Consider the following 18,790-nt stretch of genomic DNA (forward strand, 5'->3'; position numbering starts at 1 on the left):
GGCGGAGACGTTGCCGTGCGTCTGGATTTCTTTTCGGTTGAACCAAGGCCTTATGTCCAACACTGTTACACAGAATTTTTTTATACGGAGTTCCCCCGAGTGTCATTTTGCCAATCATCTCATTCACTTATTATTTTTCTCAGTTTAAAAGCCATGTCCACCATATTTGGGAGTTGCCATATGTTGCCCAGATCCCAGACGCATTGTTTTGAACATGTTGGGTTTGTCTGGAGCACCGCGTTTAATTTTAAGAGGCTTTGTGTATACCGTTGTCCTTGTTGTTGTTAGTCTCTAACCTAACCGATTGAGGAAGTTTGTTTTCCTTAAATCTTGCACATTTCTGTGTTTGCTGTGTCTGCTTCACCTCAGATGAATGGGACTTGGATGTGACTGGTTTGACTGACTGTGGTTCCGGCGACGTTCAGACTCACGACCTCAGACTGTAACGGACCGCGCTGCAAAGGGATCGGCTCCGTTGAGGTCTCAACGGGGGAAACGCTGCAGGACCTTGTGGAGTGAGCAGCGTGAGTGTGACACAGCCTTTATACCTGACGGTGGAACACGCTACCATGGTGCCATGATGTGTCAAGGGAAACTAGGAAGTATTTGGTAAAGCGTAAAGGGCTGATTACGGTTCCAGGTCGACGCGACGCGACGACCAACGCGGACGCTTCGACGTTCGTCCTGAACCTGTTTTGGTTCTGCGTCGGGTTTTTAGTGAGCGGACCAATCACAGCCCCTCGCTGCTGCAAAGGCTGCCCCGGCCTCGACGCAAGGTTAACATTTTTTGGGAGGCGCGCGTCCGGCCCTCGCGGTGGACGCAAAGGACGTGACGGGTCCGTGGACCAGCTTGCGTTGCGTCGACGTGGAAACCATAATCAGCCCTTAAGACCATGTGGCCCTGGCTCTACATTTCTTGTGCTCATCAGTGTAAAGCTGTGTGACTGCAATACCAGAGGGCTGCGTTTCTATTCAAGCCTCCAGCTTTAATCTCCTAGTATGGTATTCTGCTGCCCAATGCTGTTATGTTGTCTGCTACACAATGTGAAATCAGTCTCTCTCTTCTTTTTTTTAAATTGAAGCCAGTACAATTTGTTATTGTGGATGTTTGATAATGTCTTTTGATTATTTTTTATTTGAAGTATTATTGATTATTGATTCCTAAAGCTTATGTCCAAACCTAATTGCTTACTTGGGCTTCTGTGTGTTATCAGCAGAGCTGTGGTCTCAATATGTCAACCATGTTTAAACAATGAATGCTTTGAATGTTTGAATTTTATATTTGACAGTAAAAGGACACGATATTTTATGTGAAAGACTCTGTGGTCATTGGTGCAATTATTCTTTTCACAAAACATGACTGCCAATAGTTTCCCATTGGATCCTTCCTTTGTGAACATAAACTTTATAAACTAACTTATCAACGGATAAGACCTGAGTAGCTCAGGGGTCCACTCCACCAGAAGATAACACTATCAACCTTGGCAAATGTCATTTATATAGCGCTTTCATCCAAAGCACTTTACAGCGTTGACTGACATTCACGGCAGAGTCGACCACGCAGGGCGACGGCCAGCTCGTCAGGAGCATTGACGAGCTGGAGGAGCCGGGGATCGAACCAGCAACCTCGCGGTTACCAGCCAAGCCGCTCTACCCCCTGAGCTGATGCCGCTTACCTTACTTACAGCACACTTTTACATACATACTTTGGCAGTCAAAGTGAACAAATAAATAAAAAAACAAATAGAATCAAACATACAATGAAATTAAAAAATGACAACACGAGATCGGGACACACGGACGCTCCCCCTTCCTTCCTTGCGTGTCCCTGGATGTTCCTCTAAGCTCCTGGCGCACTGGCCCCGGGTATAATCCCTCTGGCCTCTCCCTGCCCCAGCCCCTCCACCCCCTCCACCCCGCTGAGCCGGCCTGCCTTGGCACAACTCCAGCGGGGGGGGATCCTGGGCTGAGCCACCCATCCCCCCCACCACCACCACCACCACCACCTCTGGCTGGCTGCCATCATCAGGCTGATGGAGTCGGCTCTCCTAGAACCTTCCACAGGATCACTGCTCTCCTCCTCCTCATGTCAGAGCTTAGACGGCAGAGGCGGAGGAGCTTGTGGTGGAGTCGTTGTTCAGAACCGTCTCACACCAAACCGGTTCTTACATCAATAATTAATGAGCACGGAAGAATATGAATGTGGATTTAGTAAGGGATTCCGAGAACAAAATATAGTGAGTACTACTAGAAATGCATCAGATATAAGCCCCTATTTTACTCCATAATTGTGACGTACATGAAGGCAGCTTAGTGGGTCCAAACCTCACAGACAGCCTGAGAGGGTTCTGGCTCCTCCTGACCCCCGGAGACCCGGCAGCCCGGGACCTCGGAGCGCCGTCAGGCTGGCTGGCACCGCGGCCCGGGATCGTCGGCTCCCGGTACGTCTGGGAGTGGCTGGCAGGGCGTTCCCCTGGCTCGGCGTCCGTTCCACCACTCGTGATGAAGGGTGTCCCTCAATCAATCAATCAATCAATCAATAAATCAATCAATCAATCAATCAAAACCTTAATTTATTCAGGGGAAAATACACATTGACATAATCTACGTCTCTCTCTCTTGCCCCATCTGTCTATCTCAATCTCTCTCTCTCTCTCTCCCTTTCTCTCTATATACACACACACACACACACACAGTATGTAGACATATATACACACATGCGATCACGTTCAATCAAACAAACTGAGCCTCATGAATATGACTTATGGATATTTATTTGGGTGTGGATTTATGTACAAAATAATATACTTTACCACCCCCCCCCCCCTCCCTTTTTCCTAACAGTCCGTCGCTGACCTAGTTTCCCCCCAAACAGCACACTTTCCCTGTGTGCGGCGTTCCCATACACTGCCAGCCCGTAATCCTCTAAGCTGCTGCTTGCTGGCATTGCCGTGCGATGCGTGCAACATTTGATCCAGCTCTGTCCCCACCACGCCTCCTGTTGTCCTTCACCCATGTCTGCCTGCTCCTCTGGTGTCGTCATCCTGTCTGACTGTCCTTCCTCCTCCTCGCCTCTGACCCCTGCACCGGGTTCCTGAGAAGGTGCTGTCCTCACCTCGGTGAAGCTCATCCCCTTCCCCTTCCTGTCCTGCGGTCAAAGGTCCGCTCTACTCTTTCCCGCTCCTACGGTGCGTTCCAGATGCCTCGGACACCAGCCTTCGGAGTTGCAACTTGTGACGTCATTTCCTACGTCTCGTAGCACTTATATAGCGTTCCCGTTCGTCTTTGACGATCGTGTCGTGTCATTTGCTAGTCGTTTTTATTGTTAGCTACATTAGCCTCTTTAGCAAACCAGCTCAAAGACAAACAACACAACTTTGCGTTGGTATTGCACGCACAGCAAGACCGTGCAATGCATACATTGGTGACCGGAATAAAATAGCAATGTAATCAAGTGTGTAAGTGCATTTAAAATCGACATTAAAATGACCAACGTGGTACAATTACAAAGAAAATAAATCTCTTCGTTGAGAGCGTCATCACTGAGCTCGCTCTACTCTCAGAATTCCAAGGGGGTGTGACCAAAAGTGGGCGTGCCTCCGAGAAATGCCGCAAGAAAGCCGGGAGATTTCCCCACTTGCAACTCGGAAGGCTGGTGTCCGAGGCATCTGGAACACACACCATTATAGTGTTCATGTTTTAAGGGTCGTTTGCTGGTTCTGTTCCATGGTATCGGTGTAGTTTTCGCACCGACCGACCTGCATTTTGCTTTTGACAAAGATGCCTGCTAAGTAAAAAAACAAGTAAATATTAAAAGATCGACATCCGTCTTTTCATCGCGGCACACGTTTCTGTGCCCTATTTGAAAAAACATCTTATCAGATATTGGGAGGTCAAAGCAGGAGAGAAAAGGCATGTGTTATATAACCATCCTTCCCTCGTTTCTGTTCCGCCCTGCCACGACTATAAATCCTCTAGGCGGGGCCGACCGAAAGCAGAAAGCTTTTGGCCTTATCTCGTTAGGGCCGTTATTCTGTCCTCTGTCAACAGTGTCCTGGTGGAATTAAGAGGGTTAGTGACTCCTGAGTCCTGCTCTCTGCTTCGCGCCGTGCAGCCTGAACCCGGGCCAGCTCCAACAAACCAGATGCGTTCTACGACCGTGCACCGGCCCCTACCTCCGGTCCTTTTTGTCCTGTACCTTATTTTCTTCTTCCTCATCTTCTGCGTTCTGTCTTTTTACTCCATCACCGCGCGGCTGAAGTAGCCAGCCGAGCCGAGCCGTCAGCCAGCTGGAACCAGTCGACCCAAAGGTTGGTGGCTCCCAGCGTGGGGGCCCTTGCTCACCGAGGATCCGAGAAGAAGCCTTTAGCCGATTTTGGACCCCCGATTTTGGCCACTCTTGGGCGATTTTGGCCACCCCCTTTGAGTGCCGAGCCATGGGGAACCACGGCTCTAACCTGGACGACATCCTGGCGGAGGACATGCACCACTGGTACAACAAGTTCATGCGGGAGTCTCCGTCCGGCCTCATCACCCTGTTTGAGCTGAAGGCCATCCTGGGGCTCAAGCGCATGACGGAGGACGCCAACAGCTACGTGGACCAGGTGTTCATGACCTTCGACATGGACGGGGTGCGTAGTACAGTCGACCCTTCACAAACAAACACGCATGGGGGCACACAGCGCTGCTTTGAGTGCGTTTGTAATCGTAATTGTATTGTCTGGGGTAAAGAATACAGCCTTTCCCTTTATGGTGAAACTATGGTCTATGGGCTTTGTAGGAGATGTTTTCATGCTAGAGCCTACATAGGGATCACTATGTAGGCTCTAGAATGAAAATGTCTCCTTTCTCAAGTATCTTCTTTCAGAAGAGCTGGTGGGGACTGGGGTTTAAAATGTCTTCTCTTCGTAACTATTTCCGTGGTGAAGTAGTGTGAAGGCGGTCAGGATAGGAGCCGTGGGCTGTTTAAGTTGAGCTCCGGGGGGGGGGGGTATTCATGTAGTGCAAGATCTGTGAAGGACAATGCATGGGAAATCATGACGGTGACCATGTATATATAGAATAAGGTTAGTCCCAAAGCCAAGTTAAGGTCACCTTCCTCTAAGAACCACTAGGGGTTTAACAAGTCTAATTTAATTGTGCCTCACTTGTGGTGTTGGTGAGGTTCTGACCCAATTACAATTGATTGTTCATGCAGAACGCACAGCGGGTTGAGTGCGTGTGAAAGTTATGTGAAAGTGCAACAGAAGAATGGCAGATGTGAAGAAACTAAGGCTCTCAGAGAGGGGAGATGATATTGGCTAAATGGTTAATTGGTTTACGGCACAGATAGCAAATCCTGGAGCCTGCTGGTCCACAAGAGGAAGTCGATCTTTTGCTGTCTGCACATGCGCACGCACACCAGCGTGAACCAGGTTACTTCAATACTGCAATTATTGTTGGGGTGAATCTCTTTGATTGATATTTAATCATGGGTTAAATGACCACCTGTTCATTGTGTTGATCTGGTACACTATTCATACCAAAGCAAAGGAAACATTTAAAATTCTAAGTAACAAAAGAAGTCCTCTCTGAAATATCGTTCATGGCATGTAATGTAGGGTCAGGTGAGGTCAGGGTCAGGTCAGTGACCCTGACCCTGACCCCAGGAAGAGGAAGAGGAAGAGCAGAGAACCAGCTGATGCTCGTATTATTATCATACATTCTGTTTGCTGGAGGCTTTCATACAAAGTATCTTCCAAAATGGTGTCCTGAGCACGGTTAGCCTCAGTGGGGATGGAACCCCTAACCTCTGGCAGTGCCATTCTCCAGTCTTCAGATGGAAGATTTACAAGACCCCAGACGACCTTCACAGACCTTCTGGCTTTCCCTCCATCCTAAACACTGGGAATATTTAAGCAATCTAGGAAAAGTCAAAGGTCTGACCTGATGTAATCCTTCATTCTCCCAAAGTCCATATCCGACCGACCACAGAGCCGCTTGCCCGTGGTCAGGACCATCGGAGATGTTTGAGCCTTTGTGCCGACCTGCAGGCATCTGACTAAGATCATCAATCTCAACCGCCTGGTCTGCATGCACTGTTAAACGCTTTAGAATACAGTGTCTGCTTAAGGAGAGTCGATAGTCGAAAAGCGCTCGACAAACCAAGTCACCAGATGTTGCAAAACAAATATAGTAATAATAATGTATATTTTATAGTGATATCATTTTTTTTTTTTTAAATCAACTAACCTCTCTCTTGCTTTCTGCTTTTCTCCATCCCTCCTCACTCGCTCTCTCTCTCCTCCACTGTCTCTCTCCCCCCCCTCCCCCACTCCAGGATGGGTACATAGACTTTGTGGAGTACATCGCAGCCATCAGCTTGATGCTGAAAGGGGAGATCAACCAGAAGCTGAAGTGGTACTTCAAACTGTTTGACCAGGACGGCAACGGAAAGATTGACAGAGACGAAATGGAAACCATCTTTTCGGTAATGGCCTCCTCCGTCTATCCGTCTGTTTATCTCTCAACTCACACCACACAAGATCAACCAGCAGTCTACACACTGAATACAGCCAGTACACAAGAATGGCTGTCTAAACACAGATCAGGATGTTCATAGCCCTTAAATCACTTGGTCATGATGAATTGAACACATCAAAAACTTAAATATGTGACGACAAATCATCCATCATCAGTCAGTCAGAGTTTAATGAACCAGGTTGGGGAACACGTAGCTAGTCATCTCAAGTTTGTTCAAGAATGGTCAATTCAGTTGGCTCTCTTTGTCTAGATCTAGATTTGTCAAGATCCAGCATCTCAAACAGAACTGAACAGAACTCTCCATGACCCTTCAAGATCAAACCGGACCGGGCTAAGCTGAATTAAAGGAACTCTTATAACCTGGATGAGCTTATCCAATCAAACCGCAGGAAAGGGCTCTCCCTAACACCTCCTCAGGGGAGGGTTGACCCCATTGGTCGGGTCATGTCATTCCAGGAGCGTTACTGGCCCTTCAACATAGTCCTAGTCTGACATCATCCCACAGAGCGTTGGTGAGGGGTCTCTGGTCTCCATGGTAATAGACGACCCCGTCCCAACCAGTGTTGTTGAGGGGACTCTGGTCTCCATGGTAATAAGACAACATGTTTCTGTGTTTACCCCACCTGGAGTCTTCAGTCTTTGCTCCTGTTCCTGTCTGTCTGATTGTCTGACTGTCTGTCTGTCTTACTAACTGACTCTCTCTCTCGCGCTCGCTCTCGCTCTCTCGCTCTCTCTCTCTCTCCAGGCCATCCAGGACATCACAAGGAACCGGGATATTGACCCAGAGCAGATAGTGTCTGTGATCTACGAGAGGATCGACACAAAGGGAGAAGGTGAGAAACCACTCCCGTCCATCAGAGACGCTGCTCTCCCCCATCACCTCATAGATACACCGGACACATCCATCCAACATACTTTACTAGCTGTACTAGTTGTACCAAACAAAGGTTGTCTCCCAGCTACTGCTAAACCTTTCAACCACTACATCACCCAGTTCCAACTGCTCCATCTAACCCTCCACCCTTGGGGTCTCGACCCCATCAGGTGAGCTGACCCTGGAGGAGTTCATCGACGGGGCCAAGAACCACCCGGACATCATGGAGACCCTGAAGACCATGATGGACCTGACGCCCGTCCTGATCATCATCATTGAGGGGCTCTAGGAGAGGAGCTGAGAAGCTGCTGGGTGCACCAGTGGAGGCAGGCCGAGGCCGGTGGAGGCAGGGCAAGAACGGGAAAAAACACTAACCAGAAGTTCCCTCTCCCCTACACTTTCCTCAGGGACTTCAATGTCACCACCACCCCCACCACCCCCACCCCCCCTACCCCCCACCTTGTCTAGTTAATCTCTCCCATGAAGAAGCCTGACTTTTTGGTGTTTAGAAGAAGGCCCGTTGATTGGAGGTGAAGGAGTTACTGTTGGCTAGACGACAGCAGTTCAGCCTGACGGACGGGTGATCCGAGGGTTGGGAGAGAGAAGACTGTAAGCGCAAGACCCGTCGATACCGCTCGTACCTCCAAGATGGCCACCTTCCCAAGGACACACGCTGTGTGTCTGGATGTATGGATTAAAAGATGACAGCGTCTGACAAGGTCCGGTGTTGACGTCGGAGGAAGTCGGAGGAAAAAGATCGGAAGAAAATAAAAAATTGGCAATGTCTTGGCAACAACAAATACTCTTTTAGCAGCACTGACCTACTGCCTGCAAGGTGAACAACTCCCCCATGCTACTCTTTCAGAGCGAGCCAAACAATCAGAGGTCGTTACAGCAGTGTTTTGAATTGGCGATCACAAAAGTCCTAGTGAAAAGACCTCCCTCTTTTTGTCACGCTCTTTCTTTAATGCTTGTTTCCAGACAATGTATTTTGTTCCAGAATTGTAAAAAATCATCGTCCTATTCAGTATACAGAAACCGTTTTCAACTGAGAGCTAAATGTCATTGGGTTGTCTGAATCCGACCGATCCAAGGGCAGCTTCCCAGCGTGAGCGCAGCAGTCGGAGGCAAACTGTGCCCGGTCATACAACGTGACCAGGCTGGTGTGGTGTCCTCTTATCCTCCTAACGCTGTAATAGCCTTAGCAGACTGAGCCAATAGACTTCCCACCGAGAGCCATGTCCTAGCAACGTGAGGAGCTTTTTATAGGCACTGGTGGCAGGACCTCTCACCATACTGCTCAGGGGGCGAATGGCACGTGAGCGGTTGTACCGCAGGTACTCGCAAACGCACAAGATCAAAAGAGACTGTGTAGGAGAATGACATGAGCTCACTTGTAAAGAAGAAAGAGCCACGAGCTACACGAGCGTACACTTGCAAACCGAATCCAAAGCTCAAATCCAAACGCAAAAGGAAAAGAAGCTGATTAGGATGAGTGACTTGAGTTAGTGTTACTTTCCCTGTGTCCTTTCCGTAGAGCTGACACCCCCGGCATGGGCTGATTATGTAACCTAACACGGCGGTGAAATCCTCCAGAGGGATTAAGCTTCTTCAGTGGGCAGGGGTGATCCTGTGTGGGGGTTTTGGTGGAACGACAACGTCTTAAGGTGCTTCCCCTTATCTGCTGGAACCGTAGGCTCACACCGTTCAACGTCAATCAACACGCTTATATGATTTTTCTGCCAATTCTATGGACGTTTTTTTTTGCCCTGTTATTCTCACATCAATAACGTATTGCTCTTAAGGCATTCAAACACTTAACACAACGATGCTCTGAATACTCAAGCAGCAAATGAGGTGTATGCAGTCGTACAGACCGGTAGAGGTCAAACATGGGGACCCTGACATGATAGACCTGGGGTTTGGCTTGCAGGGCTGGAATCACGACAAAAATCTGAAAATAAGAACGCGAGAATATCTATTAATCAGTAATAACCGTGCTTGACAAGCTTTAAACTAGTACTAATATAGAAATAAAAAAACTTCTCTTCCTCTACCTAACTTTATCTCCCTTTTTATCGATGACATTATTGATTTTACCCTACCCTCCGCTTCTCTCTGTGGATTGCCTGGTGCACATAGTTTCTTTCATGTTACATATTTCATTATGCGCGTTTGTTAGACAGGGACTAGTGGCTTCCCTAAATGTAAGTCAACGCAATGCATGCATGCGTTGTCTGTCTCTCGCTCTTAGTCGCTAAAGAGGAAATGAGCCACGACGAATACTGAAGGACAGGCAGACGGAACACGAGAGATTGAGCTGTAACGTCACCCAGATCTGGGTCAGCCAACCAGCTTAACCCAACGGTTAAGCGCTACGCACAAGAGTCAAAAGTCAAGAGGCTTTTTTTAAAATAATACAGCCTTTGCACCGCTTCAAAAGAGAGAGAAGAAAGAAGTTATTGTATGTTTAACCACCACAACGTCAGAGATTGTCCCAGGAAGACGGACTGTGTTGTTTAAATCTCTGCACATTAGGTTAATATTTGTCATTTTAATGGTTGTTTTAATGAATCATGCTCTGTGTTGCCTTACTAATAAAGTTCATCAAGAATTTTCCAGCGTTTACGGTTATTTACTACACGACTGTTTTTACCCCATTGAACTCCACAGGGAAACGGCCAGGATGGATTTAGATTTAGATGAATTTAGCTGAACGAAAGTAGAATCATGTGTTAAAAATTGGACTGGATAATTCACTCAAGCGCTCGTACTCATTGTAAGAAATTCCTTGTAAGAATGCATTTACCTGCAAGTGGGTCATATCAAACTCCTGATGAGTCAACTCCTGAATCATACGGTAACACGGATATGGCTGGTATGTTCTGCAAAACGTGTCAAACAAAACTAAACCATTGCCTTGCCCAGTGTTTGCCCAGTGTGTTTTTGTATCAATTTGCAAATGTGTAAGTATCATTTATCTAGACCAGCTGTTGCTGAATATCCCCCCCTCCTCCAACCGCTGCAACAGTCACAACACAACAAAATTACTGTTTTGATACAAAAATACAGCAAATGTATCAAATATCATACTTTCTTTTTTTATTCAATCAAACATTGCAAATATAAAAGTGATTCAAAAAAAAAAAGGCAAATAATCCTAATTGCCCATCATTGATCCATCGTCAACCATTGGTCCTTGATGTGCTGGAAGATTCGGTTGCTATAGCAGCACCGCATCCCAACGGATTTATCAGAATTATGTACAAAGAAAAGACTGTACAACACTATACAATACATGGGTGTATGGCTTTCAACCAAAACTAGATTTTTTTTTGCTCACAGCAGCGTCGTCGTTAAAGACGTTTGGACTTTTCCGTCACTTCCTGCGTCAGAAGCGAGACGTAAAGACGGACAAACGAGTAGGAGACGCCCAGGGCGCAGTACACCGACGTCGCCAGCAGGGGGGCGAAGGGCAGGGTCCGCTGCCACGGCGACAGGGGGAAGACGACCTCGCAGAGGATCTCCACGGCGACCAGGCCCAGGAGGTAGAGGCTCTCCAGCGGGTGCAGCAGGGAGCCCCCTCCGCTGAGGGGGGGGGACGCAGTCGAAAACCATCAGATGGACGTCTTATAAAGAATAGACTTTCATTTTTTTTTTTATTTTTTTTTTTAACAATTTCGTTTTGCAATTCAAGTTCAATATCATAAAAAAAAATCTATATTTAAAAAAGGTACCCTCACCTGTATAAGAAAATTTAAAACAAAAGTTATCATATACATTAACTAACACTTTGTATTCATCTATTAAAAATAATAGATGAATAAATAATAATAATAAAAAAAAAATAGATGAAAAAATAAACTAATAATATTAAGAGTGACTCACCTGAAGAGGTTTCTCAACGCACTGAAGGAGTAGACGGTGAACAACAGCATCAGCAGCACCTTAACGGGGACCTCTGGAGAAAGACAGTAACTTATCACTACTCTATCGCATACATAATAATAATAATAATAATACTCAACTAGAAAACGCATTTCCTGCAGAAAACCCGTGTGAATGTGAGCGAGCCTATCTGTGGGCCCAGAGCTAGTCTCGCTCTGGTGACAGCAGCAGCTTGGTGGCAGAGGGACGTACCTGCGGGGGTGAACAGCAGCGGAAACAGGGAGTAGTGTCCCGTCGTGGCCAGCATCAGGAAGATCCCAGCATCCCGTCTGCTTTCAACCGCCAGGATGCTGAGAGGAAGTGAACACGGTTATATTCCCGATCCCGTGTATAGTCTTGCGTGGTGATGTTAGGTGTTAGTAGAGTTCCAGTGTTCAAATGATGACAAAACTGATGTTTCAATTTAAAACAGAATCAGGATCACAGGGTTGTCATTAAAAGGCTCAGTTCTAAGTTCCACGCAGACGCTTTGACACAGTCGTGAACCTGTTTCGGTTCCGCGTCGGGTTTTAGTGAGCGGACCAATCACAGCCCTTTGCTGCTGCATCGCCTCGACGGAAGGTTACAATTTTTGGGAGGCGCGCGTCAGGCCCTCGCGGTGGACGCAAGGAGGGTCCGCAAGGACGTAAGGGGTCTGTAAGCCCCCTCAGGTTGCGTCGACGTGGAACCATAACTGAGCCTTCATACTGTTGTACACCGATGCTAGAGGTGTGAGCCATGTTGCACGGTGGCTGTAATTAGTGGTGGGTCGTTTGCGACCGAATCAGTTCGAATGAACGACTCTTTAACAAGAACGAACCGACCCGATTCCACGTTTCAGTTCTCTCTCTCGTTCGTATCGTTCGTTCTCCGAGACTCGACTCCCAGACCCGCCCACTAGTCGCTGAGTCGCTGACGCTGACTCGCGAGTCGCCGTTCGTTCACTGACTGTGTTAAGCGGTGAAGACTCGAGGACTGAGACGTCACGAGAGCCAGCCGGGGCAACAACATCCCGATTCCGAACATGAAGCGCTCCTCAGCTGAAAGGAACTTAGTTAACGTTGTGTTGATTGACGACCGTTTCGCACCATCGCACGATCGTGATTCGTTTGAGAACGAGGGGAACGAGGGAGGAGCTGAGTCTGACCGACTCGGCTGAGAACCCGTGATTCACCGCTACCGGAAACGCGACTGAACGAACGAAAAAACTAACAAACGAACGATTCTGAACGATTCTTCTTGGCGAACTGAATCAAGGAAACGAATCATGAAATCCTGTAATGTATGATCCTCCGTAACCGCCTCCTGGAGGCCCGTGCTCCGGGGGGGCGGAGACCCACCTGAGCGGCAGGACGGCCATGAGGACGGCCTTCTCGTGCACGTGCCAGCTGAACATGAAGGAGGCCAGCGCACACACGACCACGCAGCGCAGGAAGACCCGCCCACCACAGGGCCGCCGCCACACGCACCACAGGGCCGGCTGCACACACACGAGAGAGAGAGAGAGAGAGAGAGAGAGAGAGAGAGAGAGAGAGAGAGAGAGAGAGAGAGAGAGAGAGAGAGAGAGAGAGAGAGAGAGAGAGAGAGAGAGAGAGAGAGAGAGAGAGAGAGAGAGAGAGTTAGTAAGACAGACAGACAATCAGACAGGCAGGAACAGGAGCAAAGACTGAAGACTCCAGGTGGGGTAAACACAGAAACATGTTGTCTTATTACCATGGAGACCAGAGTCCCCTCAACAACACTGGTTAGGACGTGGTCGTCTATTACCACGGAGACCAGAGACCCCTCACCAACGCTCTGTGGGATGATGTCAGACTAGGACTACGTTAAAGGGCCAGTAACGCTCCTGGAATGACATGACCCGACCAAATCTCCCTGCAGCGGAGCCTCTAAGCTGTCTCCAAAATATAACCCTCCTACCTCTGATAAAGCAAATAAAATCACGTCGAATGCTCTCCCTCCCTCCCCTCCACCTGTCCCAGGTCTCGATAGCCGTCGCCCCCCCCCCCCCCCCAGAAACACTCCACCCCTGAACCCCCTTCATGGACCGCACAGCCCGCAGCGCACCAGCATGGCCAGCAGGGTGCAGAGCAGCGCCGCCGTCGGGGACACGGAGGGCAGCACGGCGTGCTGGAACTCCTGCACCAGGCCGCCCGTCATGGACGCCCTCGGAAGACCGGCCACGTCCAGCAGCCCCAGACGCACACCTGACAGACAGACAGACAGACAGACAGACACAGAGAGAGATACAGACAGACAGACACAGAGAGAGATACAGACAGACAGACACAGAGAGAGATACAGACAGACAGACACAGAGAGAGATACAGACAGAGAGACAAAGTCAGACAGACAGACACAGAGAGAGATACAGACAGAGAGACAAAGTCAGACAGACAGACACAGAGAGATACAGACAGATAGACACAGAGAGAGATACAGACAGAGAGACAAAGTCAGACAGACAGACACAGAGAGAGATACAGACAGAGAGACAAAGTCAGACAGACAGACACAGAGAGATACAGACAGATAGACACAGAGAGAGATACAGACAGAGAGACAAAGTCAGACAGACAGACACAGAGAGAGATACAGACAGAGAGACAAAGTCAGACAGACAGACACAGAGAGATACAGACAGATAGACACAGAGAGAGATACAGACAGAGAGAGATACAGACAGAGAGAGAGACACAGACAGAGAGAGACAGTGACAGAGAGAGATACAGAGAGATACAGACAATGAGGGACAAAGAGAGAGAGAGAGAGAGCGGGAGAAGGAGGGACAGAGAGAGACAGTGACAGAGAGAGAGAGAGACAAAGACAGTGAAGGAGATTTAAAAAAAAGGGCAAGTGTACGGTTTTATATAAACACACACACACGTATACCGGATACAACTGAAACATGGGCCTCACCCAACACGGACAGGGCCTTGTCCAGGACGTTGTAGAGGGCCCAGATGTTGGGGGCCCAGTAGGCGTGACACAGGCCCCTCTTGAAGGGGAAGAGTCTGGACAGGACCTGGGGCAGCTGGCCCTGGAGAGCCGGGGGGGGGGGGGGGGGGGGAAACAGAACAGTCAACCGACCGCTGGTGAACCCCCACCGCTGTCACCACGCGGCGGCCCGGTTTTATTTGGTTACCATGGCAACGAAGGGCCCAATGGACGCGGCGGTCACGGAGAGGACGACGGCGCCCAGGGACAGGAGACGCGCGGGGCTGAAGCTCCGCCATCGCAGAGAACCGTCTGGCAAGGACAGAACGTACAACGATACAATAATGACAACGAGGAGGAAAAACCGGTTTCATAACGAGACTGCTGTGCTCACACGTTTTGTATTCTCTTTATTTCAAGGACAGCCCCTTGTTGATGTACCGTACTCATTTCCGAGGGGATCCTTACAAATAATGACAAACAATACAAAGATAAAAGTAAATAGTAAACATAATAGCAAGCATATAAGCACAAGGACACACACACACACACACACACACACACACACACACACACACACACACACACACACACACACACACACACACACACACACACACACACACACACACACACACACACACACACAACGCTCCCCAAAGCTAAGCATCGCACAAACAGTACATCAGAAAACCCTCTGCAAAATTAGAGGTGAGCCTGTGTACACATTAGCAGTACTACTGGCTAGTACACAACAGCCATATGAATACATTTGCTTGCTTGCAATACATGCACGGTCCTGTTGAAGGCTGGAGGTTGGAGGTCCTTCCTTCCTACCTGTGTTGTCCTGAGTGAAACAGAAGCACCTCAGCAGGTAGACGCCATAGGCCGGCGCCACGTACAGGTTGATGTGCTTCAAGTTGAGCACGACGGTGAACCACAGCGCCCCCTCCAGGTGCCTGGCCTGCAGGACGGGCAGCGGTGGAGTCCCAAGTTCAAGCCAGAGCCAAGCCAATTACAGAGAGCGTTCGTTTGCAAGAAGCTTCCACAACAGTCCAAGGGTCAATCTCATTGGTGCACAATTAGACCTCTGAAGAATAGGTCCCGCCTCCGAGGCTCCCTCGGTCAAATGTCAAATGTTTATGAATGATTGTAGTGGTGGGACTTATTCTTCAGAGGTCTATTGTAGAAGTGAGTGTGGTGGCGCACTGGGCTAAGGCGCATATCATATATTAGGCACAGTCCTAATCGCAGAGACCCAGGATCGAATCCGGCCTGCGTCATTTACTGCATGTCTTCCCCTCTGTCTTCCACACTTTCCTCTCTGTCTCTCTCTATAATAAAGCTGAAAAATGCAAAAAATAAATCTTTAAAAAGAAGTGTAGTTAAAGTAAGTTGAAGTTAAGGTTAGTTCCACTACTAATTCCTCCCTGTGGGCCAAGGGTACCACTTATTATCATTTCAGAATGATTCAATATTACTCAGACATGACCCAAGGCCTTTGTGAACAACGCACGGTCGGGACACACACCTGTAGATGCCGCGCCACTGAGAGAAGCAGGAAGCCGAACAAGAAGCCGTTGTACTGGAAATGGATATCTGAGGGAGACGTTAAAGCTACCAACACTATACCTGGGAACATGATGAGATCATCATATCACATTTTTAGACCCGTCCCTTTAGTCCATACCTTATAACGTGTGTGTGTGTGTGTGTGTTTACATTTTTGTGTGTTTTGTGTTTACATTTAGGGCAATTAGCTGACGCTTTTATCCATAGCGACTTACAACAGTTAATACACACAGACGGCGGAGTCGACCACGCAAGGCGACAGCCAGCTGGTCGGGAGCAGTTAGGGTCTTAAGCGTCTTGCTCAGGGACACATCGACACTACAGGAGCCGGGGATCGAACTAGCAACCTTCCGGTTACAAGTCAACCTGCTCTACCTCCTGAGCTAAGCAGACTGTGTGTGTGTGCGTGCGTGGGTGGGTGCGTCTCGTCTCGTCTATGGGGGTGTAGGATACGGTCAACGATGAAGAGGCCGAAGTTCCACAGCAGGAGCACGGCCAGTACGAAACACGGACGCCTCAACAGGTCCTTGGCGCCTTTCCCTTCTCGCACAGTCCCGCAGCACCTGGGAGGGGAGGGCGAGACGAGAGAGGCAAGAGGCTGAACACTGGATTCCTGTCCTCCCATTACCCTTTCATGAGTTATACAAAAATGTTTACTTTTCACAAAAAATCCTCAGAGTAGAGGATTGGTCAACGGGACATCTGTTGTTCAGAGCAGCACACAGAAACAAACTAGGCACGGGCGATTCGCGAATGATTCGGTCAGAACGAACGAATCCCCGAAGGTGAACGATGAGAACTGATTCCCAAAACAAGAGAACTGATTCTTTTTTTTTTTTTTTTTACATAAAACAAAAATTTGGTCACGTAAATAAAAGATACAAACGAACAGAGCTTTGTCTCCCCTCGACTTTATATTGATTGAGTCTAAAACGTTCTCATGGTGGTTGAGGCAGCTTGAGGCTATTCTTCTTAAAACCACACACGTGTGATGCTCCAGCGGCGTCGTCGGCTAATGCTACAGAAATTAGCTGTTTTCCCCGAGCACCGTCACCGTCTGAGACCTTCTGGTGTTTTAAAAGGCTCCATTTGCGGGCGTACCTCGTATTTACAAGCAAAGGGGTGAGGCCAGACACCTGAGATTCCCTGCCAAATGACGTAACGGACCGTATGACTTAACGAACTGAACGAACTGAACGAACGATTTGTGACAGTGAAGGGAACCGAAAGAACTGATTCCCGGAAAAGAATCGTTTCGCCCGTGCCTAAAACAAACCCACTGCAAGTGATGCAACCACGGCGACTTCTTAAGCGACCCGTGTCCCGTGTCGTTCACTCGGCTGTCGGCCGGCTCAAACCCACGAACGTTCTAAAAGACTCACTCTTTCACGGCGTAGATGAAAACCAGGTCGGCAAAGACCACGGAGAGCCTCTGGAAGAGCACGGTGGCGGGGCTGGCGTAGTTGAGGTTCCCCACCTCCAGCATTCCCCGGTCGAAGTGCACCGCGGCCTGGGAGAGGCCGCACTCGAACCAGGCGAACAGCGGGGGGTAGTCCAGCGTCCATTCAGAGGTGTTCTGGAAGAGGGGGAAAACAAGGCCGACAACTCCTACTTTAACAGGACTCAACTGGGCCACAGTGTGCATCTATATGTTCAGCTTAGGGCTGTACGGTATGGACTAACATTTATATCACGGTAGTATGGTATTATATCACGATATGTTCATTTTATATTCTAATTTCGATATAAAAATGCTTCTGAAGGGGTAAAATACTGGTTAGGCAGCTATTCTTTTTGTATAGAAGAAGTATTTTAAGAACATTTATTGAGCAAAACTGCAATAGAAAAAAATGCTAAATCTTTTCTCTTTTTTTTTAAAAGTTACTTCCAGTATGAATAGTATGATTTCTTTCTCCACTTGGTCGCGGACCTTGCCGTATAGTTTTGGCATCTCAATTTGTGTGCGCAGGCAGGTAACGCGTACCTGGGATCGAGTGTTTTGACCATCTCTTTAAAGCCCTTTCTATCGACATTTTGAAAGGGAACCATGTCCTTACACAGGTGAACAGTGACGACGTTTGTTATCTCGTTCCACCGCTGGCTTTTTTGTCGTAAGGACTGGCTTTGGAAAATGCCTATGTCTGAGATGCAGAGACAGCTTCACGCTACCAGCGTCTGTCTCGTACGGTGGATGAGAGCCCGTGAAGGTACTATTGCGCAGGCTGCGCGCCTGCGTGCCGTTTATACCGCACACCCCTAGTTCAGCTCACAGATCCGTCTGGTTCACAGGCTAGGAAAACACAGCTGAATAGACAACCCCAAGTATTACCTCCTGAGGAGCTCATGAACTGCTCATGTTGTTACACATAGCGTGTCACACAGACTGTTACTATTCCACTTATGACCAGTCCAATAAACAAGAGGATTTTCCAGTGATTTCCTGTGCATAAATAAATGGGCCACAGTATTATGGATTCAGAATATATACCAAAACTAACCTCGTAGTACCACCTGGATACAGGTAAGCTATGCGTGATGGCCAGCCAGTTCCTGTGCACTTCGAAGTCCGTCGAATGGCTGGAAGACAGACAGACAGTCATGGGTAAATATGAGACATCATGACGTTTGGAACACTTAACAACATTGCCATCTAACTCGGCTACAGTTATCACCACATAATGGATGCACAATACATACAACTTGTAAAACACAAGTGAGCAGAATGTAGGCGGTAACCAGATCCGGTTGACGTGCTAAAAACACTGTCAGCCGTCAGCCCAACTAATGCCATGATGAACATCTCAGCCCACCATTTAATAATAAGCAAATACAAGAGTGACAAGAGTGTAAAGAGATGATTTAACTCACTATGCGTTGATAAAAAGACACTTTAGCAGAGAGACTGCGAGGGCTAGAACAGCAAACCAGCCGCAGCTTTCCACGGGCGCCGCCATGACA

At 48.3% G+C, this 18,790-nt stretch overlaps 2 protein-coding genes across 2 annotated transcripts; one reads left to right on the top strand and one right to left on the bottom strand.

The window, feature by feature from the left end:
* Positions 1 to 4,436: 4,436 nt before the first annotated feature.
* guca1d (guanylate cyclase activator 1d) lies at positions 4,437 to 7,685 on the top strand (the record flags this gene model as incomplete). Its single annotated transcript, XM_084474351.1, has 4 exons — positions 4,437 to 4,631; positions 6,320 to 6,469; positions 7,268 to 7,355; positions 7,567 to 7,685. The coding sequence occupies 4 exons, from the start codon at positions 4,437 to 4,439 to the stop codon at positions 7,683 to 7,685; spliced, it is 552 nt and encodes a 183-aa protein (XP_084330477.1).
* A 2,809-nt stretch (positions 7,686 to 10,494) lies between these two features.
* Positions 10,495 to 18,787, bottom strand: alg8 (ALG8 alpha-1,3-glucosyltransferase). The gene is made up of 13 exons (XM_084474322.1): positions 18,701 to 18,787; positions 18,331 to 18,409; positions 17,215 to 17,408; positions 16,286 to 16,395; positions 15,792 to 15,859; positions 15,098 to 15,224; positions 14,469 to 14,572; positions 14,243 to 14,363; positions 13,391 to 13,530; positions 12,664 to 12,803; positions 11,537 to 11,634; positions 11,285 to 11,357; positions 10,495 to 10,984 (listed from the first exon to the last, which is right to left on the bottom strand). The coding sequence occupies exons 1-13, from the start codon at positions 18,784 to 18,786 to the stop codon at positions 10,753 to 10,755; spliced, it is 1,572 nt and encodes a 523-aa protein (XP_084330448.1). The 5' UTR covers position 18,787; the 3' UTR covers positions 10,495 to 10,752.
* Between the last annotated feature and the right edge of the window lie 3 nt (positions 18,788 to 18,790).

Source organism: Micromesistius poutassou, assembly GCF_964030765.1.
Source record: "Micromesistius poutassou genome assembly, chromosome: 10".
NCBI classification, from domain to species: Eukaryota; Metazoa; Chordata; class Actinopteri; order Gadiformes; family Gadidae; genus Micromesistius; species Micromesistius poutassou.

What these genes read in the sequence shown, in the direction of transcription:
- alg8 (XM_084474322.1), bottom strand. Translation starts at nt 18,786, where the DNA reads ATGGCGGCGCCCGTGGAAAGCTGCGGCTGGTTTGCTGTTCTAGCCCTC. An exon ending in CAGTGGCGCGGCATCTACAG is followed by an intron (nt 15,225 to 15,791) that starts GTGTGTGTCCCG and finishes CCCGTCCTGCAG; the next exon opens with GCCAGGCACCTGGAGGGGGC. An exon ending in GCTGCTGTTCACCCCCGCAG is followed by an intron (nt 11,358 to 11,536) that starts GTACGTCCCTCT and finishes GTCTTTCTCCAG; the next exon opens with AGGTCCCCGTTAAGGTGCTG.